Raw genomic sequence first — 24,418 nt, 5'->3', positions numbered from 1 at the left:
TCATGTTGTTTGATAGCAGCTCTCAGTGTGAGGCCATTTTTAATTATTTCAACATACTGTCATATCTTTTCAGATAATCTGTCCTTTTTATGCATGGGAAACAATAGCAGTCCTAACTGTCATTTTTTCATGCATGGGAAACAATAGCAGTCTTAACTGTCATTTCAAGTGTTAAAATAAGGGTAAATGCTGCATAACAAAACCATATAAAACGTATTCAAACTAAGATGACAGAGGAGTGTTTTCAGGTAGGCAGTCTGGCATTCGCCATCCCTCCCTGACATGCAATTTTTTTTTTTTTTTTTTAAATCTCTGTCTATCCAATGATTACAGAGAAATACCTTCAAATTTGTATTAATGCTAAATGCCTTGTTAAGAATTAAAAAAAAAAAAAAAAAAATCCATTTCCACTTAAAAGTTGTCTGTTCACTAATTTGTCAGTATGAATTGGCATATTTTTTTCCATTTAAAACATTGGAAACCAGTGGGATAGTAATATTCATATAATGGAAAGAGAAATCTATTCAAAATAATGAACAATGGGAAATAGTAAACCTGACCTGAATATGAAAAGTTCTCTCGTACAAAAATTGCACCCTCAAGAGATTTTGAATTTTGAAGATAATTCGTCATGGTACTAAAGCAGGGTACACAGGTACTGATAATCCATCTTAAATTTTTCTCGATTCACAGATGTCAAATTCACATGGTTAACAGAATCCAAAGAAAAATTACAAAATAACAAAAAAGTACCGTGCAAGTTATATATTGTTATCAGTTGTTAAAGCTTTGCAAGGCTCAAACTGCTAATAGAATAATAAGCAAGGCATTTTAATCAATGGCGCAAATATTTTTATACCCATACAAGGCACCTATAATTTTGCTATATCCCAATATTAAAAAAATACATAACAGTTCAAACATCATGCCATTCACAATAGCTACAGATCTCGTGTCTGATTAAAAGTGCTAAATCTGTCACGCTACCATGCAGGTACAACACAGACGCACCCACCACAATTTACCACACACGCACGCGTGTGCACCCAAACACGCACGCGCACACACGCAGACACACGCTGCCTCCTTGCATGTGACCAGTTCAGCGGTCCTTAGGGGGTTTTCCTACTCGCTGCTCTCTCTGTCTGCCTTGTGGGAGTGCAGATGGGGATCCAGGTTGTAGGCAGGCAGCTGACTCACTCTCAGGCTGCACGGTGCTAGTGTGCTGCTTGATGTTGCCTCTCAGGGGAGTTCTCTTTTATATCGACATCAGTGGAGTAACGCTTTAACGCTTAACAACTCAGATTTTTTTTTTTTTTTGCGCCATTACCTCTGCTGAAAAATAATCTTCACCTCTCACTGCGCTCCCCTGCTTAGATTCCTTGTAAGATGATCGTTCAACTCAGATACAATATTAGTTCTAGTGTTGTCCTAAATATGAATTGTTGCATGAGTTGATGAAGCCTGCTCAGATGAGAGGTGAATCGTCTTCCAAGACAACCAGAACGAGTGCAGTTGCAATTGGTTCAATACCCTGAGAATTGCTAAACTGAGATGCTGAAAAATTGTTAGTTCATGACCCTGTCAATGTTTAAAAAAAAAAAGAAAAAGAAAAATATTGATAGATGCCAGAGTTTGTGGCTAATGCTAAAGCCACTGGCAGTGATATTACTCCACACCATTGGTCTGAAAACTGGGACCCTGCTGAGACTCACAATTTCACTAAGTATAAGCTTTACTTCTTATTACACAAACTAAATATTAATCAGAGTGCCATGTTTTGACGAGTAATGCCACACACTACGAATTCTTGCAAAGTTAAGTTCCTTTTTAAAGATATTGCATACAAAATTTATGTTACTGTTCAAAAATTTTGATATCAATGCGGCCGTTGCGCAGTTGGTAGCTTGAGTTGTCCTTGGATTGACGGGTCAGTGGTTTGATTCCCGGCTATGACTGCCCACTGTCAAAGTTCCTTTGGGCAAGGCACTGAACCCTAACTTGCCCCCAATGGGTTGGCAGCGCCTTGCATGGCAGCAGCACCACTGGTGTGTGAATGTGTGCGTGAAAGGGTAAATGTGTGCTAATGCTTTGGGCATTGTAACAATGTAGATAAAGCGCTATATAAGTATTCTTCAATGCAGGTTTACAATAAATAGAACATGCACCATATCTTTAAGATATAATCAAGATACAGGGGTAACTAATTAAGATTTTTCATCCGAGGTAGAAGAGAAAGTTTACAGTAGCTGTATTCCTCATTCAGTAATGCTTTGAAATAAATGAGCACCACCTGGTCTTTGTCAGAACCTTGAACAGAGCATCCATTAAGCTTGTTCATTTGTTGATCATTGTCTGTAGTTAGTTCTGTGTTAATTCTCCTCTGCTGAATATAAATTATGGCCAGCTATCTTTTTCCTCAGGCCGTCACCTTGAACCACATTTAATTCGCATTTTATGCATTCATTTCATGTTGTTATTATTATGCCTTTTAAGCATTGATGGCTACCATTACAATGACCACAGTTCCTCAGCGCCTGACATACATGCTATTGTAGTTAAGAATGTCACAATAAATGTGTCAAATTGAAATTCCGCTTTTACAAACGTAGGCGTACTAGACTCGGTTTCACCCTCTGGAATTATGTTGTGAGCCTGATGGAAGCAGATGTTTGCAGAGAAAAGAAACAAATGCTAATTACTATGCATAACTGGAGGCATCGCGTATAGAAACTCGGATTGTAAGCAGCGAATATTCTCCGACAGCTTTTTTTTTTTTTTATTCCCGCTAAATTATCTTCACAATTTCTGCCTCCCTTCTATCCAATTCATTTCCATCTGGCAGTGAGTCATGAGCCTGGTTTAGGCAACAGAACTGTTGCTATGGTTACCAAGTAAAATTCATGTATTGTTAACTATGTTAAAATTTTGGCTGGATTGTTGACATTCTGTTCTAATCAACTATCCAGATGACAGAGATCACAAGTTTGAGGTGCGACTGCATTTCCAAATCAACTGGAGCCAAATGACAGATAAGAGAAAATATAACAAATAAAATCATAGCTGGACAGCAAAAGTTGTTAGTGCATGTAGCTCACAGTTAGGACCACTGTCTATGTGAAGTTTGCATGTGCTTGGATGGGTTTTTCTTTGGCAACTGCGACTTGTTTTGAATCTGAGGGAAAGTTGGCTATCAATTGGAAACTTGTCAAGGTTGTACCATGGCTTTACAAGTTGGGATAGGCTCTAGCACACCTTAGACAAGAGCAAGACAAAAATGGATGGGTGGAAATCGAAGCTGCTAGTAACATAAAGTAATGTACCTCCATTCTCTTAGGACAAGCAAAATTTGGGAGGTGCGCAAAGCTGAAGTAAATGAGAGCATCAGGAGGAGTTATAGCATCTTTTCCTTCATGTCGGTAGGAGGGGCACTGATGAGCCTCTGAGAGGCAAGAAATTAATGACACACAAGACGTTTGGTCAAGGTCTGCCCTCGTGGAGTTTAGTTATCAAAGTTCTTTAGTATGTGTCAAGTCATCAAATTTAGCCACAATGGTCCACTTTTACCAGAGTGCTATTCATAAACTGATTTTGGCATTGTTGATCCGTCAATTTTTTTGTCATGTAGTTTAAGAATCCACCGCAGGGGTTCTCTTTACAAGTACCACTTATACTATAGCTGTAGCATTATGCACAGTTGGAACATGTACCACTAGTAATGTTATTACAATAGTTAGACAATCACTGATCAACACTGCAGCAAAGTTTTGTTGGAATCGCCCCTCTTCTAAAATGTCCCTGAAATAGCTTACCTTATCTTCTTGTTTATTTGTTTTGGGGTTTTTTTGCATGTGATTGCTAGATTTATGGTAGAGGTAGATGTCTAAATAACTTGAAGTTCCTAAGTATAACAATTCATAAGGGTGAATACATCTGCAAAAACCTTTGGAGTCTTTGATGATGGGAAAAATAGCAATATTGCCGGACTAAGAATCATAACAAAAAATCAGTCATTTATTATATTCAGTTGACTACTCCAGTTTCCTTGCTCAGAAAAATCTACAGGTTTTTATTTTAATTATTACAAGAAAAAGAGCAGTTTGGAGTGGTTGCTCCAATTTCCTCTACCGATCAAGGACATAGTTAAGGTTGTTTCCTTTGTTTTTTGTTTCTTTTATTTACAGCTGTTAGGCTTCGGGGGAGGTTGAGAAGAGTATCTGTGGGCCATGTGATTTGTCATTAGATTAGGTTCATTAGGGCTGTCACTGTGTTGTTGGGCTGACTGCCGTTGTGGAACTAAAGCGTAAAGAAAACCTTAGCACATTGGCACATTTGTAGTTCTGGCAATATCACTGGTAGGAGACCACTGTATTAACAATACTGAAGTGTTTTCTATAGATCCGGTAAGAAAGTGGCTGAAAGTGATTGAATTCCAAAGTGCCAGTCATTCAGTGTTACTATATATGAAGAGGGCCACGGCTAGACTTTTCTTCAAAAGGGTTTTTGAAAAGAAAAACCATAAAAAAAAATTTTTTTTTTAATCTTTAACGTCCAGCTATTCCAAATTGAAGGTTGATTGACCTAATTTCAGATGTCACAGCAATATCTCTTTGGGATTAAAGGAGATTAACTTCATACAGTTTCCCCATAATCAATGTATGGCATTTTCTGTGCTGTTAGTATGTGCTTGATTTGTACTCGAATTGTGCAGGTGACTTAATATATTTGAATACCTTTAGTATTCCTCTGAAATACTGTACAGAAAAATACTGAAGAAAAACATATTAAACAGGAGCGACACTGTCATTACTATATCAATTTATCTGCTGTTAAAAGAAAAAATATGACTTTGGGCAAGATGTGGCGTACACTCTGAAGGGGTCGTCAGGGTAACTACCGTCAAAGTCATCCACTGTCTGGACGTCTTCAGAAAACAAAATATGGGGGTGTGGGAGGGTGCTGGACTACTGTTAGGCTGGTGTGCAAACCTCTGGGTCACTGTGCTGCGCTGAGAATTTACCATTGCACTAAAATAATGCAGAAGAACTGTCATCGACGAATACTACACAATACAACAACAATAAAGATTTCTCAATCAACAAATTGAGGTCAAATTTTCTTCACCACACTACAATTTGCTAAATACTTGCTGATATAACTCTATCCTATATATACATATTGTTGACTCGTAGGACCAACAAAGTTAAGTTTGAGAAGTTGTCCTGTTATTGAGGTCAAGTGAATGTGGTGCCACTGATTGCCACAGCATCGTGCCAAAGATTCAGGATGATTGTTGACAAGTGTACTCAACAAGGGCCTCTGATGAACAGACTTCAGGGAACCTGACAAGGCTGATTAAATTCAGTTATGCTTTCTTTTTTTCCCCTCTGGTATATATTTAGAGTAAACACTTAAAAGGCAACATGCTCTTTTACATGCATTACAGTCGGTGTATTGGAAGTGTATAGACCACAGGTTCTAAACAGTTCTTACAACGGGACAGACATTTTCCAATGCTGTACCATTGACTTCATAACCTAGGTAATGAAGTCTATGGCTGTACTCTAATCACTTTGAATTTATTTCTCCATCCCTTGGCTTCACCTTTCCTACTGCTCTAACTCTTCTCAACCATTTCTCTTCAGCTGGGTTCAAGAAGTCGCCGATGTCTGAGACCAAGCTTACGGGGGACACCTTCGAGCTCTACTGCGACGTGCTTGGTAACCCCACCCCAGAAATCCAATGGTGGTATTCCGAAATCAACAGAGCAGACTCCTTCAAGCAGCTGTGGGACGGAGCCCGCAAGCGTCGAGTTTCAATTAACACGGCCTATGGTACCAATGGTGTTAGTGTGTTAGGTATCACACGCCTCACACTAGAAGACTCTGGAACTTACGAGTGCCGGGCAAGCAATGACCCCAAGCGAAATGACCTGCGACAAAACCCTGCTATCACCTGGATTAGAGCCCAGGCCACCATTTCTGTGCTACAGAGTGAGTATTGGGTGTTTTGAAAAATGACAATGTGATTGGTGATTTCATTTATTCATTTATTTATTGGGAGGGTGGGGGTTGAATTAGCAACTGTACATTTACAGAATGGAGTTGTGTTGTTGGTGGTGGCAACTGTAAAAGCAAATGGGCATACAATTGTGCAAGTTTTCCAACTTTAAAGGCACTTAAAGCGCATTGACACTTCTCTTTATTCTTTTGATGATGTCGCAGCAACAGAAGTAACGGGAAATTCAGTATCTTGCTCAAGTATAAGGGAAGGAAGTTGAGACGGCCTTTACAACAACCTACTGTGCATTATTGGTGACGGTCCTGAAACATGCTATGCAACAAGTTCAAAATTAAAATCCTACCTGAGGAAAAGTTTTACTTTTAAAAGTTAAGTTAAAATGTGTAATTCAAATAAGTCACTTTAAAATGTGTTTTTCCTGTTAATATATGAGAACTATCCCCTCTGAACTCCATATCTAGGTACGAGCATTTTTCATGCTATCCACATTTTTACCCTTACCATCCACATCTGACAAGTTATTTTGCATAACCGCCGGTTCTCCTATTAATGCTAATTTCAACCTTCTACTCTTTGTGATTGCAAAACGACCTGGTATTTTAGTTGCTGGCCCTTGCATTGTTTATTTGTTGTCATTACTTTTTCATAAGTCGAACCTTGAAAGTCATTTTCCCTACAGCGTTTTCACTGGAGTGTAAATGTGAACATTAGAAAGCACGAAGGACTTTGGTTTTCAGTCATTCTTGAAAAATGATACATTTCTGCTCCCTAATTTGGTGGCGATCCAATAAAAGGATCAGAGCCCATTGGGTGTCTCATTTTGCCTTCGGATGAGATGTATTTTATTTCCCTGAAAGTCTCCCTGGATTTGTCTGAGCATAGAGTAACCTTCTCCGCCAGTAAGTGTGTGACTTTGAATCAGTAATGACATTATAGGCCCTTAAACCCTCTGCTCTGTGCACACAAACAGTCAAACAAACTGAATGGCGGGTGGACCTTTCTAATCTGTGCATGCTTGGCTGCTGAGCCCACTGAATCACAGAGAGGCGTGGAATGCTGTAGTCATCATGAGCTTCTACCAGAGAGGCTATAAAGGTGTTAGAGCCTTGCCTGCCCTTCGGACAAATGTGGATAATTGTAGTAGCACCAGTTGATATGGGACAAGTTTATTATTTTTAGCATACAACCATCTGGTAATATACATATTTGTTTTTTGCTGAATAAGAAATGTTTATTTAGTTTGGAGAAAACAAAGCTTGTGGGATCACAGCTTGGCATTAAATTAGTTTTCCATTGCTCATATAAACTAGTTCTAGAATAAAATTGGTTGTAGTATTAACGGTGATAAAACAAGCAAACAGAGACTGATAAAATAAGCAAACAGAGACTGGCAATGTAAATTCTACAAAGATACAGGATGATCAGTAAGTACCTTCTTTTTTTTTTCTCTCCGCTAAAGTGGGTGAATGTTACATATGAGAACAAAGTCAGACATTTTTGAGTGAAGGGCCTCTTCAATTAACTTTAGTAAGGCACACTCTGTGCTTCAAATCACTGTAGTTTCAGATAAATAGCATCATTTTATATGGCTTGAAAATCTTGTAATGTGCCCGATTTTTTTCAACTAACACTAAAAATCCCAGACCATTTGTTAAAATCAAAGGCGTAGGAAGCCCACTATCCCGTTCATGGCAATCTTTTCATGGCCGTGTGGAATAGCGCCCTCAGTAATTTTTGTTCAACTGATTTGGTTTTAACCACCACGGTGAGGTCGTATTGTCTGCATGTGCCCTACAATTGGTGACTAGTAGTACAGGGTGAACCCTGCCTCTAGCCAATTAACTCGGAATGGTTCAAACTCACCAAGTGAAGACAAGCACGATGTATAATAGATTTGTGTTTTATATTAAGTTTCACGCCGATATAAAATCATCAACATGCTAGCTTGTGAGATTGACAGAGCGTCCTTATGACAACCTTCTGTGTGAATTGCCTGTGGACCATTCTGCCGAGTTAGCCAAATGTTAATTTATGTACCTCATGTTGTGTCTTTACGCATGTCTTGAACATGCTATTAATAGAACAAGCTTGGTGGGGGGAGAGGCGTGGGAGGAAGAGGAGTGAGTTCCCTGTAGCTGTGTGCAGGAAGATAGTGCCATAAATGCTAATAGAAGTCTCTAGCTAGTCATCTTTTGCCTACTGGCTCATGGCCTTGCAGGAATCAGTAGCGTCACGACGCTTGGGTCCCTCTGCTCCTCCCTCATGGGGGTTCTGTGTCTTCTGAGGTTGGTCCTCCCAGGAAACAAGCATCCCACTCAAGTCTTAGCAGAGGACACACTGCCAATAACGTCCTTGAGAAATGAATCGTCTCGTGACCACCGATCTGTCATTTAGAGGGCAGCACAGCAGTAATGTAGAATGTCAGTGATGTGCTTGATGATATATCTAGTCCCAAACTCATTTTCTACTGATAGATTGGCAAAAACACTTTCAAATTACAGCACTACACTGTATATTACTAGAATTGCATGAGTAAAGCAAAATCCAGAGCTGGCAATAAAACATATTTCTTTGACTCTATTTATAGTATTTACATGATTATAATAAATCCAATTAAAGGTGATACTTGTTTCATCATGCCTGTTCTAACAGCTGGTTGGTAAGCAGAATTTGTCCATAATTCAGAGCATACCATAGTCTATCACTGACTTACACCTAAGTCATAATTACAGTAAATATTAGTACTAGAATTACCATCTTCTTCCGCTTCATCTGAGGTCCAATTACAGGGGCAGTATCAGTCTATTCTGAAACATAATATCTGCTTGCTATATTGTATAGCATCTGTTTCTCAAAATAGTTTGATAAGTGGCCTTTGAACCAGAGCTAACACACCACAAATCTCACTTCAACAGTGTACACTTGCTTTAATAGAGCAAATGACAAGCCTAGACCATCTCTGTCTTTCAGAACCGAAGATCAATGCATCTGATCAGATCATCTTGCCGGTGGACTCCCCTGGTGTACCTGTTAGTCTACATTGCAACCTCACTACTGCCCACACCCCACACACAGAGAGTTTTTGGGTGAAGAATGGACGAGAAATTGCTAATACACGGACTGAGCAGCGGAGCACAGCATACAGGTGAGAATTATTGGGCAGTCCAGAAAATACTGATAGAAAGAGGATAAAAGGTCCAAAAAATATGACATTGTAAAAACTTGGCTTTCGGGCAGTAGATCTTTTTGGATTTAGATTTTTTTTTAAATGGCTGTGTGAATTCTTCCCACTGAAAATTGCATTAATTGGCTTGTTCGTTAAAGTAAAATCTAAAGTCTGATATTGAACTTTATTCAAAAAGTGAAAAACTCTAGTCTTCAGTTGGACTAATTTGTTGTAACTTTGGATTGTCACAAAGGATCACTAGTGGAGCACAAAACCACCATCGCCCCTCTAGACATACCACAGACTCTCCCTCGCCACAAGATAAGACCAATTGGTCACTTCCTTGTCACATTACATCAGTGATACAAAGAAGATCACGGCTAATATGCCCATGGTTTCCTTCCGCGTAGAATCCTGTTGCTGCTCTGAAATATCTCAGCGTCATGCCAACACTTTGTTCGCTACCGGCTTTTTGCTCCTCGAGGCCTAACTGCTGAAGTCCAGACTAATTAGTAGTAGTTTACTTCCTTGGTTTGAGTGACTGGTAGAATGAAAATATGGGATTGTATTCTCTCTTGTTGCAGAATTGTTAAACCACGGGCTGATGACTCTGGGGAATACATGTGTGTATACACATTTGAAATGGCTCCAAATGCAAATGCTACGATTGAAGTAAAAGGTAAGATTCTTGTTTTCGATTACTTAAACTTTGTGAACTAAATGAGAAAACGTCTGTCAGGCCACTCAACTGCAAAACTGTGTCAATGTTAAGTATAAATGTCACTTACATAGAATAGGGAAAAAAGTTAAGCTGTTAATTTTCTATCATATGAGTCATCATTAACAGTGCATTAATACAGTATATGCAAATCGACATTGAATACTGACAATACAAAAAGTTTTCTGACAGTGGTAACATAACCTTAATTTGTAAATAAGTCACAACACTAATGACTAATGCAGTAGTCATACTTAAAGTTAGAACTTGTGCCAATCAGAAGGAGAAAAAAAATTAGTTCGGTAAAAACTGAGCATTCATGCGGTATTCCTATGCTGCTGTGCAAACTAGGTTATTGTGTGCTCTATGGAATTTCAAAATCTCAGGTCAAGACTTGTGATGTATCACTCCTGCACTGCAAGAGAAACGATATGATGCATTTTTCTTTGACCCCTACCATTCACTCTCTGGGACCTATTGAACAACAGTCAAACATCTTGCCTTTGATTGGAGCATTTGACATGTTGCCATGCAATTAAATTGCAATCAATCGAGGGTATGCCCAGCCTTAAGTCAAACTTTACCCTAATGAGGACATGTGGTATAACAAATTGATGTTTGGATGGACAGGTCATCAATGGTTTCTTACTGAGCTTTGGTGGGATAAAGATGTCCTAGAAAAGTTAACAACCCAAGGCTGTGTGAAGTGACTCCTTGTTGAGAAAGATGTTTGAACTCATCCTGTGCAACGGTTATGACATAAAGCCCTCCCAAGGCTGTTGTCACTCTTGGCTTTCGCTCAGATGACGGTTTTAACAAAATGGACAGGCGACCGCAAATGTTCGACATGCAAACACAGAGCTTCCCTACAGGACATTTTTAGGGCCACTTGTCACAACAGAACCTCTTGTGATTTTGTAATTGAAAACTGGATTATCAAAAGACTAATTAATAGGGTATATAATCGTGTCAATAATGTCTAGAAAAGCAAACCAACCAGGCTAACCCGTGTGTTGTTTCACACAAACTGACTGCCAAGCCATCACCTTGAATAAGGAATCTTACTTGAGAAATGGCAAGTGAAGACCCTGTTCAAGAGAAGCTTGCCTGCGTGCGGTACATAAGCTAATTTGCTGTGGCATGGCTGGGCTGCATACTGAGCATGCCCTGCCTCTTTTTTCTGCGGTTGTCTTAGAGCGCTGCCTGATTGTGTAATGCGGGTGATGAGCATGTGTGTGTATGTGTTCCGCTTTTTACTGGCTTGAGAGCTGACGGGACTCGTGTCCGTTCAAGTGAAGTGTCCTGGCCGTCGCTGGGGCTGCAGGCTTGTGACTGTTGAAGCTTGCTATGTTTCATTCTCTATCCCCCAGAAAGAAAGTCAGCCTTTTAACTGGATACAGAGTGCACAAGTTTGTCCTTTATAAATAGCAACATTAGATGAGGCTAAAGCCAGATTGTTAATATTTTCTTTATTTTTCAACAAATTATCTTTTTTTAATTTCTCAAGGTGTTTGCAATCACTTGTGACCTAGGTAGTCAGCCTGCTGTTATGCTAGCCAGCTTTGCACTATGCTTCTTGGCAGCCAATTGCTGAGATCCCTCGCCTACAGTGTCCTTGGCACACTCATCCTTGCAGGATTCAGCTCTAGAGGCAACAGATGGAGGCTTCTGTGATGTTGTAGGATTAAGGCTGTGAATCCTGTCCCAGCCATCTCTGTTGCAGCACAGAAGTATATTGTCTGCGATACTAAGCTCACCCTCACTACATATTTGGTACCTCAAAAAACCTAACGCTTCTGAATGATAATGACTTTTCCTCGTGGAAAAGGCCAGTGTTTATCAAGACTACATATGGAATTGAAATACAATATAGTTGTTTTATTAAAAATATTATATGGAAATTTACACAATTTATAAAAACAACAACAACCGTGGCATGCCAAATTTGTGTTTGTGGGATTATTTCAATAAAGTACTGGGCCTCAATGAATTGCTTGCATGTTAAAAACCGGTAAGCTAAAACTAGCATCTATAACTGACTTTTATATGTTCGTCACTCTGGTTCCTTAGTAAAGCTACACAAATCCTGGGTCACGTAAAAATATGAACTAACCGATAATGAATGTTAGAGAAATGGCGTGCGTCAATTGAGAGATGGTAAGGTCAACCAAGATGGGTATTATTCTAAGGCTACGTTTACACGACAACGATGTTGCGCAATAACGCAAAAGTGGCACTTTGCTACTTGAAGACATGTTTCATACACTGTCGAACAGTCCACGTGCACTGACGTCATCAGCATCTTCACCCTCTTCATTGACAAATACAGTATATTGGAGCGTCAACAACTGTTCTGGAGTATGGAAGTCTGTTGTCACCCAAAACTCACTTTCGCATTGTAAAATATTTTGATGGCAATGACAGAGGGAAGTGTTATCAAGATTTCGTCTCTGGAAGGAGCTTTCAAATTTTTGCGTTTTCAGCCCCCAAAACACTGTTGCCGTGTAAATGATAGGGCTCTCTGGAAAAGTTTTTGTGTTGTCATCCCCGTTGCCATTGTCGTATAAACAGCCCCTAAGGTGCCAAGATTTCTAATGCCAACATATACGGTAGCAAACTGTAAACATAAGTACAATAACATGATATTGCTGATTTTATCATTCCCTGAAGTCAGCTATTATTTCAGTAGGCTAATGAGTCTTGATTAAATTTTGAAATTGAAAAGGAATCTTAAACATGCGCAGATAGCAAATTACCATATACCATCTGCTCTGTTAGTTTGGCGGCAGCTTCCAAGTTTATAAATTAATAGAGGCTACACTTCCAACTCATTATTGCCGCTGAAAAAGAAATAAAAGAAGTCATTTCATACCAACTGTATATGTCTGTATATTTACTATAGTATGTTTGCAATGAACAAGGTAATTGAAATAAGTGCTAGCCAAAGAATTTTGGATATTTCTGCATATCATCACAAGCAGAACAGATTGCATGGTGCCAGCAGTGGATTTAACAGTCTCTCAGTCATCCAATAATGTCCTAATTCGCACCTCCTTGTCTCACAGCTATGACCTCGACCCTCCTCGAACGTCCCTTTTTTTTCTTCTAAATCTTAAAAACACTATTAATTGGAGGAGTGTGAAACAGAGTTCTGCTGCTTTGGTAAAATTTCAGTTGTCTGCGTGCTGTCACTCGTTGACATAATACAGGACAGGGATAAGTCGCAAATGAGCTTGGCCACTCCCCTGCTAGAGCAGCACGTGGGCTCCATAATTAGAGTGGGGGTGATGTCACCAAAGAACTCAAGACCCTCCCTCCATTATCTGTGTGCAGCTGAAAAAAATGATCACTCTGGGCCTTATCCCGCTTAATTGCATGGAAGCAATTATTGTAATTTTGGAGGATTAGGAGCACAGCCTTAACCACGCGGAGTCAAATGAAGTGTCTCACCTGTTCTATTGGCAGATAGTTGTGACTTGGCGCGTGGCATTTGTGCTTTCTCTAACCCTGGTCTTGACTAGACATTATCCTTGCGTTCATGAATTAGAACCAATTTTTTTTTTTTTTCCTTTCGCTTTCCAAACTCTTTTGTGGAATTTACTATAGTTTTTGAATTGGAACATCTGGAGCTCTAATATCTCACTGATCTCTCCCTCTCATAACTGCAGTACTACTTACCCCCCCCCCCACACACACACACACACCTTGTGATGCTACTCATTTTAGGTATTGGGTTAAATGGATGATCGAACGTCCATAAGTACAAAATCAGACAGCAGGTTGCCTATTGATAGCAGATTAACATCAAGGGATGGCTTGAAGACTTTTAATATTCTTTGACACAAACATTTTAATGTCATATACAATGTCTTTAAAATTTGTGGAAACATGGACAGATAATCACACAATGGATTATTGGTTCCTCTCATCTTGTTTCCTTCAAGTCATACTATTCCTAGTTTAGTTAACCATCTACTCTTCCCTCTTTTCACAGCAAAACCCGTTATCACCGGCCACAAACGAAGTGAAAATAAAAATGAAGGGGAAAATGCAACGATGTACTGCAAGTCGGTTGGGTATCCACATCCCACCTGGACATGGCGTAAATTGGAAGGGACTTCATCTATAGTATGACATTTGGATTAATATTTTCAAATACGTAATGTTGAATCAAATGTACTAACTAAGCAATTTAACCCTTTCAGGACATCGACAACTCTACTGGACGCTTCTTCATCACAAATCGAGACAACTACACCGAGTTGAATGTCATAAACCTGGATTTAAACACAGATCCTGGGAAGTATGAGTGTAATGCGACCAATGCTATTGGGACAACTGCTGAAATTACCATCCTCCGGGTACGAAGCCATCTCGCGCCACTTTGGCCATTCCTGGGCGTGCTTGCGGAAATTATCATCCTCGTAGTCATCATTGTTGTGTACGAGAAACGCAAGAGGCCAGATGACATCATTGATGGTAAGACAACTGAAAGATGTATTTCTTACTGTACCTTTTGTGGTTTTTGGACATATTCAATAAGAAAGACTCATGTTAAAGCAATGTCTTGTTCAAAATTAGGGTTGGGATCAAGATCCTACTTCATCCCAAATATTATCAAAAAAATCAAAGGAGCTATCAGATGAAGATCTACAAGACATCACAATGTATATAAAGAGCTAATTTGCGAAATGAAGTGAAAGCAAATGAGAAATAAAAAATTACCAATTGCGCAATGCAGTTAAGGTTAAATGTTAATGCAAACATGCAATTCAGAAAGCATGTTTTTGTCACCTTTAAACGACAGAGCTTAGAACAAGCTTGTGCAATTAATAATGCTTTACCATTTTATTTTTCATATTGAATTCAACGCATTCAATGAAACAAAGTTAACAAAGCGGTTAGTAACGTAAGTTAAAAAATGTAGAAACATGAAATGTTTTCATTTGTCCCACTGAATGTGAACATGACCCAAAGCAGGGTAAACACATACGTACCACCTTTTACAGTTCTTTAAATGATTTGTCATTGTAAATATTGAATGCAATTAATATTTGGATTGTTGGGCCAAACAAATTGAAGAGTAGAAACCACTCTCAACACACCTTAATCCACAGATAATTTCTCAGAACAATCTTGCAGAGAAACTTTGAATTGGGCCTAGAGCCAGGCGGTCTACCGAAAATTTACCTTTACCGAAATGTTTCACGATGACCGACGTAATTTTGACCATGTCTTTAAATTCAGTGTTTAATGAAACGAAAAAAATTAAGTCTTTTCAGGCCGGTTTTAACTATGTGTTGTTCGGCTATGCTCATTCCCCTTTAAGTACATCAAGCGTCCTGACGTGTGACTTCACGTGACTGTCAGGAAATCAAACAAACAAGCCTTTGCTATCAACCGGTACGCTAACGATAACACTATAAGTGAACGTGATAAAGTTGGATAATAGTGAAACGGCTACTGGTAGCCAGGCCACAGGTATTTCGAGTATAGCATTAGTCGATGCTCATAGTGTGGTGTTGGTGTTAAACAATTGTGTTGAGTAATCATGTCACAGCAGCCATTAAAGTCAACCATTCAAGTCATCCAAGCTGTTATAAATGTTCATACTTGAATGCTTATTCTTTCCAAGATATTTTTAGATGCTTAATGTTTACACTGCATGTACAATTGTTAAATATGTTAAATTTAAAGCTGGTAACTAAATCAACGAGAAACGGTTCATTTGTATTTCATATATTGATTAAGATTTTCAAAATATATAACAGTCCGCTTGGGCAAATTTATCATCATTTATCGTTATCGAGGTAAATCCGCTCAATTCACCTTGATAAGAACTTAACGCAATATCGCCCAGCCCTAATTGGGCATTTGATGAGTTAGATCCTAAAGAAAAAGAAAATGCTCTATTTTCTTTACCAATTGTAGGTATGTGTCTACTCTGCTTCAGTAAACTTGAATTTGGGCAGCTGATTTGCCTCAAGACGGGAACAGCAAGTATTGCCTCACGTAATCCCTGTGCTAGAAAAATGCAAATATGACATTTATAGATTCACAATAGCTAAACAATAGAAGAACAAACCTTTTGAGGAGTTGCTCCTTTGACTGACAGCAATAGTAACAATGGTGCTATAATATAATGTGCATAATGCAGATGTGTAACTGAATTGGTTACTATTCTTCCCTCCCCACTTCTTTCCAAACGGCGCCATAATCTAAATGGGTGGTAAGTGAGAGATTCTGCATGGTCCTAGAGATGTCTTTTATCAGTTGTTTTAAGAAGCCTACTGTCCATTGCCCCAACAAATCAAGTGTGAATTTGGCTCTATCCCAGTGTTAAATATTTGACGTACTGCCAGAGATTCAATATTCTTCTCGAAATATAATATTAGGTTATGCGAGTGCTATAGTGAATAAACAAAAAATGCTTTGGATGGCTCCCTTTTGAAGCCTTCTGTGTTGCTGCATCGCACAAAATGGGCTTCAAGTGTGGGCAGACATACTGTAAACAGGCAGGTAAACAACGCCTGCGAACACAACTTTGTATTAACACGCTCATCCCTGCAGCAACAACGCTTCAGGCAAGCTGAGACTGAACATCGTCTTATTCATCTACCACTTAGTAAAATGCGATTTAAAAATAAAAGCTGATGAAAAAAAACCTAATTTAAAATTCGGAAAGCGTTTCTGAATGTATTCAACAACAATGCGTCTTTAATATTGTCCTATGCTTCTGATGGAGCAGAAATCACAAGCAGGATGTGACCGCTTGCAAATGTCTCTATACCCCAACGGCATCCCCGAGTCAACAAAGGTTAAATCTAACCTTTCCTAATGCGACTTCATCGCCTTCAAAATTCAACATACGACTACAGCCCCATTATACTGAAACAAGCGTGACAGGCCCTGCTGTCATTATGTATCACAGCGGGGCAACCAAACACTCTAATACAGCCTAAACAGAGCTCCGGGGTACATCTTGCTTTTGTTGTTTTAAAGCAAACAAAGACTTACTCAGGAAAACGTGTAGGGAATATTAAACAGCTATGTTTTGGTTCGACTTGAGACGTTCCTCTTTTCCCCCATCACACTCAATCCCAGTTAGTGAAAGAATATGCATGTGGTATTGTAGCAATGTTACAATGCACATTTACAGTAACTCAAGATTTTATCTACAATTTTGTCATATGTGTATTTAAAATATGTGCTTGGTAGCCAATTTTGCCGAAGTCAAACAGTATTAGAAATAAACACACTGGCAACGCCGGGTCCATAAAGAAGCACAAAATATATATTACTATATATATATATATACGGTTATATAACGTCATACTAAAGTAGGTTGATCTTTTTCTTACCTTATACAACTTGAAGCAGACATTATCATCGGATCTAGTAAATCTTTGGATTCACACATAACCTTCATATACCGTTCTGGGATCACTTTCGTCAACGGGTTTGTTCCCCCCTTTTGATTTAATCTGTTCAAGTGCTAGGAAGGCAAGTTCTCTTAGAGCAATACACGTAATGACAAGTGAGTTAAACGTCGCGAGGATATCAGTAGCTTCATAAAATGCTGTTAAAATTCTGTGACAAAGTGCACATCAGAACACACTAATGTTCCCAATATTGTTTGTGTTGCTCTTGAAGGGGGAACAAATTTGATCTTTTAACTCAAGATTATGAACACATGGTTTAGGGAGTCCGTGAAACTACATAAACTTGAGTCGCAATCTGTGGTGGACGCGAGATCAAGGCACTATGTGGTAGCAGCCCATTTTAAAGAATTTTAAAATATTTTTTAATTGCGACACATTTTTGGCATTCAAAATTCTTCCAAATCTATGAGGCAAAGGACTTTACAAGTTTGAAAAAAATGTTAAAGTTCCTCTTTGCAATTGATAACATCTAAATATACCCACCCAGTATCAATATCTGAAAAATAAGTTATCCATCTATGATCTACAGTATGTTTAAGTACTGGTAGTTTGTTCTCTGAAAATATCACAACAATATAGCAGTTAACAACATCTGCTATCATGGGACAAACAACAAAATAAGAATAAAATGCTTTAGTTAAATAAAATATTTGCACGCATCCATCCATACACAGCTGAAATTCAACATGTGGATGGCCTCCAGTTGGTTTTATCCAAAAATGAAACGATTAAGGTGGATTATATGTATTTGCTATGTTTACGCCAGTCAAATCAGCAGTGAGGACTCTCAGTTCACGAGGCACAACCTCTCTAAAATCTCCTTTTTGCGTCCCGGATTCCCGCCGGTTTTGGCCCCCTGTCTGCGTGCTTTATGACTTGCTGTATATGAACACTTCTCATGATCCATGGTCAAGGGCTCTGAGGCAGAGGCTCGCATTTATACCTTGTGTTTCAAATCTAGTTGCTTGAGATTTTTTACTGTGTGATCATTTTTTAATTAAAAAAAAAATCCTTTTTGACATATGATTTCAAACTAAAATTATGTGGTTACGACTGTCACACAGTAAAAATCTGTTGTCATGTGCTTGCAGAGGCAGTATAGTAAACACAGCTTGTGTGGTGTATGCATAGGAGGTGAGAAAATGGTGGCATATGCAGAAAGATCTACTGCCTCAATTGATTGCAGTACCGTGTTTGATGACTAACAACATGACTGCTGTATTACTGTGCTTCATATTAACGCCATGGAATGCTGCTGTAACACTGCCAATCTGCGATTTTGTAACTGCATGTGGCTGCTTATTTACCAGGTGATACATTTGCATCTGTATGCCAAACACCAATCACCTTTTCAAGGTCATCAAATGGACTGATACCCACTTTTAAGGACTCGTTTCCACCAAGTTATGGTTCAATTCAGTACTAGGGATTTGGTTCATTTTTTTCAGTTGTCTATGTCGAAAGAAATGAATTCAGCCATAGAAATCAAGACTAACTCGGCATCTGAAGCAACAACCTCACAATAAGCAGAGTAAATTTTGTTTAGTTACACTCCACAGTAATATGTCTCATTTTGTCTTAGCTAAATTATTGTCTCACAACCAAGCTATCATTTCATAATATTTGCATAGTCAACACAGCTTTTACCATTCAGTGCTCGAAACGCACGTGTAATTTGGTTTTACCAATTCAAATTGTACCCTTGGTGGAAAAGTGCCTTTGCAGACCAGTTGTTTCTTTGATGTTTCTCAAAATGATGTGGAAAATACAGCCTTTTGAAAACAATTAAACTAATGTTCCACTAATTGGGGGAAAAAATATGACTATTCTCATTCAGAGTTGATATACTAGTATTATCAATCAGTAGTAAATACGCAGATTTTAACTGTGTTGGGCTGTAGGGAAATCATAAAACCCCTATTATACTGCGGGAAACTAAAAAGAAAAATCTGTGTTAATGTGCCAAATTGGTCACAATAGCTCATCTGTGTATTTTGGGAGGGGGCTTTTCAAAAATACTCTGTGATATTGCTGGGTGTAATTAAAAGGCCGTTTCAAATGAGCCATCTGTAAGCCTCCTTCAAATAGGCTCAGTCTGAAATTGAATAGCAAACCCCAAGGGTTAAAATTAGATTTGTGGTAGCGTTAACGGTCCATCACGGTGTTGTCAAATTTCACTACTTAAACGATATGTCACTGCTGACCGTTTTACCACGCTAATGTAGACATGCAGCTTTACCGCTTTCCAAGAAACTTCACTCTCAAATGTTTCCTTTTAATTTGACACAGTTTGTGCATAGAACGCCGCTGACTTGTGTGATTTCGAAGCTTATCACGAGTGCACGGCTGTGTCACACCACCATTTAAAGCAATCTGTTCTCTCAGCAAACGTTCACACTTGACTGATTCGGTGGCCTATATTGAGTAACTTCTCCAAGTCGATTTTTCTCATCTTTTTATATGCCACAGTGAAATAGCTACCTGTGCAAAGTTGATGTGCTAGATTTGGAATACTGTACATTATTTTATCAACCTTATCTCACATTTGTCTCCTGTTTTTGTTCTTTTTTCCATCCCTCATTCTTCACGTCAAAGATGATGAGCCAGTTGCACCAATGTAAGTCAACACACACAAAACATTTCCTCAAATAGTGGCCATCCTCAAATACAAGTATTCCAGTTCTTCATAAGTGTCCATTGTATTTTGTTTTAAAATCCAATGGCAAAGTCTCTTTACCCATAAAGAAGAAAAGTATTGGTGACTAATTAATGCTGTTATCGTTAACTCCCAAACATGTATTAACTCTGTTGCAAACCAAAAACAATAGAACACATCTCTCAAATTAAGAGTCAGAGTCTTAATGCACGTTCTTAAAAAGTTCCATGACTAGTATGAAATGTTATTTTAAATTGCAGTAAGTGAAGACCTTTCGCTAACAAGGCCACCCACCAATCTTACTTGTGTCTATTTTCATGTTCTGGGGCCAGCCCAGTCTGCTATATTTTAGATATTTTTATTGACCCTTTTTTAGGACATTTTTTTTTTTGTAATTTAAAAAAGTTCTCCTTATAGAGACCTATAAAGATCCTATTTTGGGTCATTCTACATGACCCAATATGTGATGACCACACATGTGGATGCCAGCTCTCAATTATAACAAATTATTATTATTCATTAATACTCCTTTATACATATATATGTGTAAAACTCTAAAGTGATATGATAATAAAATCAAATACACGAAAAACAGAAATACACTGTAGTTTATTATTATTTTTCAAGTTTGATAGTATTTAACTTATAGCCTGCAGGGTTTCCCACAGTGCTTTACAAGCCTGGCGGGCCCTGTCGATATTTGACAAAACGAGCAGCAAAAGCAAAATGAACATCAAAAATGGACTAGGAGTAGCGTACAAGTGTCAAGTTCACTAGAGACAGCTACCACTCCTGCTGTACATCAAAAATGGGATGAGAGGAGTAGCTTACATGTGTCAAGTTGGCTAGTGACAGCTAGCACTCCCCTGCTCTAGTGACGGAGAAGGAGAGTATTTAATGTCAAAAAATGTTTGCAGATCTTCACGGTAAACTATTGTGTGATCCAACTTATTCCAACATTATTATGGAGATAGTTAGCATCCACACAGCGGTTCGATTATTTTTTTTGCATCACCTTACCTTATATTTGTACGTAAAGGCGCTGTCCACATCGTCGGTGATCATCCTGTATAAGATGTTGGTCACAAGAGTCCGGAAGCTTGCTCCCCGGTTAATAAGCGACTTTGCGTGGGTTTTTTCATATTCTTGCTGCCCTGGTTATTTGAATCCTCTACCATGTGCAGTTATTTGAGTTCACTACTTTTTTCGCCTCACTTTTACGGCTTCTCACCGCGGTTTCCCACTGTTTTTTTCTAATGTGTCCCGTTTCGTGATCGCGTGTTTTTTGTGTGTGTTCAATAAACTGTTGTACGCAACCCCTCTGCATTTGTTGTCCAATTTGTGGTCAAGCCTCGCTTCCGCATTCGTGAACCATTTGTTGCTTTTTATCTGAGGACTTGAGTTATTGATTGCAGCTAATAGATAGATAAACAATACACATACTATCGATGACGAAAAAAATAACATGGTCATTGTGGTGTTTTCTGATTGTTGCCAAAAGTGGGTGGTCTTGAACGCTCCCTATTGCAGCACCAGCGCAGAGTGGAAAAGAGAATCACGTTTGCTTACAATGTGTCTCACCGTGCTTCGAGTACAAATAGTACACGACAGTCCTCTTAGATCTCAAAGTGCAAAATAAGGCGTCATTATAACTAGGGTTGGGAATCTCTGGCATGAAGCCGATTCATATGTATCTAGATACACAGGTTATGATTCGATTAAAAAAACGATACATTTTTAAGGCCGAGCAATTCGATGCGATTCGATACAGTGTAAGAACGATACGGTTCGATAGAGTGAAAACGATACGATAGTAAATATTTGTTGTGGGTGTTTGTACAGTATTTTAAACATAAAAAAGACCACATTTCTAATACAGCAAAAATAAAACAACAAAAGTTCATACCAATGTTTTTTTATTTTTTTTACGAAAAAAAAAAATAAGGCTTACTATATGACCGTCATTTTGTTGGATGGGATTGATAATAAAACTCCAGTGACAGACAACAATAAAGTGCAGCAATTCAATTACTGTATTTCCTGGTGTTTTTAACACAAGAGGTAAGTAATTTAAGTGCAAACTTTCAACGTAAACATCTTGCAAACAAAAAATATTAATTATATGCAGCAGCTCTAGGAAAAAAAAAAGAATTAAACCTGCTAGTGTTATCATAAATAATAAATTATGCTTTACGACTGGTATAATTGGGGGAATAAAAACATGGCATTTTAGACAGACAGGTCAATAATCATTACTTTAACCTAAAACACAGCAAATTCATTCACTTATGCCTGTGCTTCCTCATTTTTTATTCCTCATCACTGTCCATATCTTTCTTGAAGGGCAGATTTTTCTTGAGGAAGATCAATTAATCCACATGTTCATGTTTAAGTAGACTGCGTTTCGTGGAAACAATATGCCGCCCTTTCCACCATTGTAGTGGGTTATTTTTCAGGGTTAAAAACTCACGATCTCCGTACCGCTCCACACTTCACACAAGCTCGGTCCCATGCGAACAGATCTGGCTGCCTTAATCACTTCAAAGTCCGACTTTTGTTTTCCTGGGTGCGTTGAAAATCATTCGCTGCACGTCGCTGCCGTCGGTGATCACACTGTCCATTGTTTTAGCATGTTGCTTCGTTGCCACTACTAGTTTCGTTTTGGGCTGTGAAAAAAATGCTACGGAGCGTGGTTTCGTTAGCTCTCGCGTTGTTATGACACGCCTGTGACGATCGGGTAATGTCGGCGACTAGTAGATGTTCTGCCGAAATGCATGGGGAGTTAAGGCAACCACGACTGTGAGTAGTGCTTGTCCATATTATATCATGCGTGCGGTCTCGATCTAAGTGCGCCGTGTGGTGAATGACACAAGCGCAGCATGTGAAGTAAAAGCTAAATTATTATCATATTACGCAATGCATTGAACTAGGCATTAGAAGCCGACTCTTGTGCTCGCGAGAGCCGAATTCTATTTCTACTACCGGTTCATTGAATATTTAATGGGTAATTACTGTCGAATGGTAATTTTACTATCGATACATCTGTATCTCTCACCTGTAAAACCGGATATCCGGTCGTATCGGTTTATCGTTCTCAAGCTTAATTATAACCTGTCGGGCAGAAAATGATGCCAATAGCCAGCAATCAAACTATGTTTAAGACTCAAGATTCATTCGTTTTTAAGCAAGCTTCCGGACTCTCGGAGCAACATTTGATAAACTGAGACACAGGCAGGATGATCACAGACGACGTGGACAGCGCATTTACAGTACGTGACAAAAATAAGGTAAGGTGATGCAAAAAAGTTATCAAACCGCTGTGTGTGTGTGTGTGTGTTTGTGCTAATACCATCCACACGACAGCTCCGGATGCTAACTATCTCCATAATAATGTAACAAATCAGGTTATACTATAGTGGAGGTATTTGCTTGCGTTCCTGAATGTAATGCATGACTTACGGAGGTGTGGCTGACAACAGCCGTGTGTTGTATAACTTTCCAAAATAAAGAATTGCAACGTTACTAAGCGGGTGACACTTTGTAGTCGTTACAAATTATAATATTGGAATAAGTTGGATCACAGTAGTTTAGCGTGAAGATCTGCAAACATTTTTTCACATCACTCTCCGGCTCCGCCACTAGAGCAGGAGTGGTAGCTGTCTCTAGTGAACTTGACACATGTACGCTACTCCTAGTTTCATCCCATTTTTGATGTTCATTTTGCTTTTGCTGCTGGTTTTGTGAAATATCAACAGGGCTATCCTTGCCATTAATATTATGTTCGGGTTCAAATTGGAAGGGCAGAATGGACGACATGTTTATGTAGTTCACAAGTGACACTGTGGAAGACCGGCAGCGAGCCCATTTGACGTCACCAAGCTGCGACGTCAACAACAATAATGGCGACCTACTAGTTAAAATAATTTTACAATTTTTTTTAAAAACGAAAACATTAAGAGGGGTTTTAATATCAAATTAGTATAACTCGTACTAGCATTAATGTTCTAAGAACTACATGTCTTTCTATCCTTGGATCCCCTTAATGGTTAAGAGTAGGAATGTCTCGATCACATATTTTTGCGAGTCAACTGATTTTGAGAATCTGACAATATTGAGTCCTGATCAGTTACTGAAAAAAAAAGTCTTTTTAATTTTTTTTATTTGAACAAAATTTCATGTTACAGTACTGGACTGTTTACAGTAAGTCTTCTTCCGCTTTTTCTGGGAGTGTTGCAGAGTATAGAAAGTATTTATATATTTGTTTCTTTTGGCAATTCCACTGTATTTCTGGATTATTTTGTTACTTTTTAGCCTTTTATGTACCGTATTTTCCACACTAAGGCGCATTGGAATATAAGGCGTACCTTCAATGAATGGCATATTTTAAAACTATTTTCATATATAGGGTGCACCGC

The 24,418-nt window shown here is 38.7% G+C and overlaps 1 protein-coding gene across 1 annotated transcript in view; it reads left to right on the top strand.

Moving 5' to 3' along the window:
* nptnb (neuroplastin b) overlaps positions 1-24,418 on the top strand; it is a 40,785-nt gene that overhangs the window by 14,466 nt on the left and 1,901 nt on the right. Inside the window, exons 2-7 of the mRNA XM_057850955.1 lie at positions 5,646-5,993; positions 8,992-9,166; positions 9,772-9,866; positions 13,900-14,033; positions 14,111-14,384; positions 19,943-19,964. Coding sequence (XP_057706938.1) covers positions 5,646-5,993; positions 8,992-9,166; positions 9,772-9,866; positions 13,900-14,033; positions 14,111-14,384; positions 19,943-19,964 — 1,048 coding nt within the window. The remainder of the gene's footprint in view (positions 1-5,645; positions 5,994-8,991; positions 9,167-9,771; positions 9,867-13,899; positions 14,034-14,110; positions 14,385-19,942; positions 19,965-24,418) is intronic.

The sequence above is a fragment of the Corythoichthys intestinalis genome, chromosome 1 (genome assembly GCF_030265065.1).
Source record: "Corythoichthys intestinalis isolate RoL2023-P3 chromosome 1, ASM3026506v1, whole genome shotgun sequence".
NCBI classification, from domain to species: domain Eukaryota; kingdom Metazoa; phylum Chordata; class Actinopteri; order Syngnathiformes; family Syngnathidae; genus Corythoichthys; species Corythoichthys intestinalis.
This window is presented reverse-complemented; position numbering and strand designations above follow the sequence as displayed.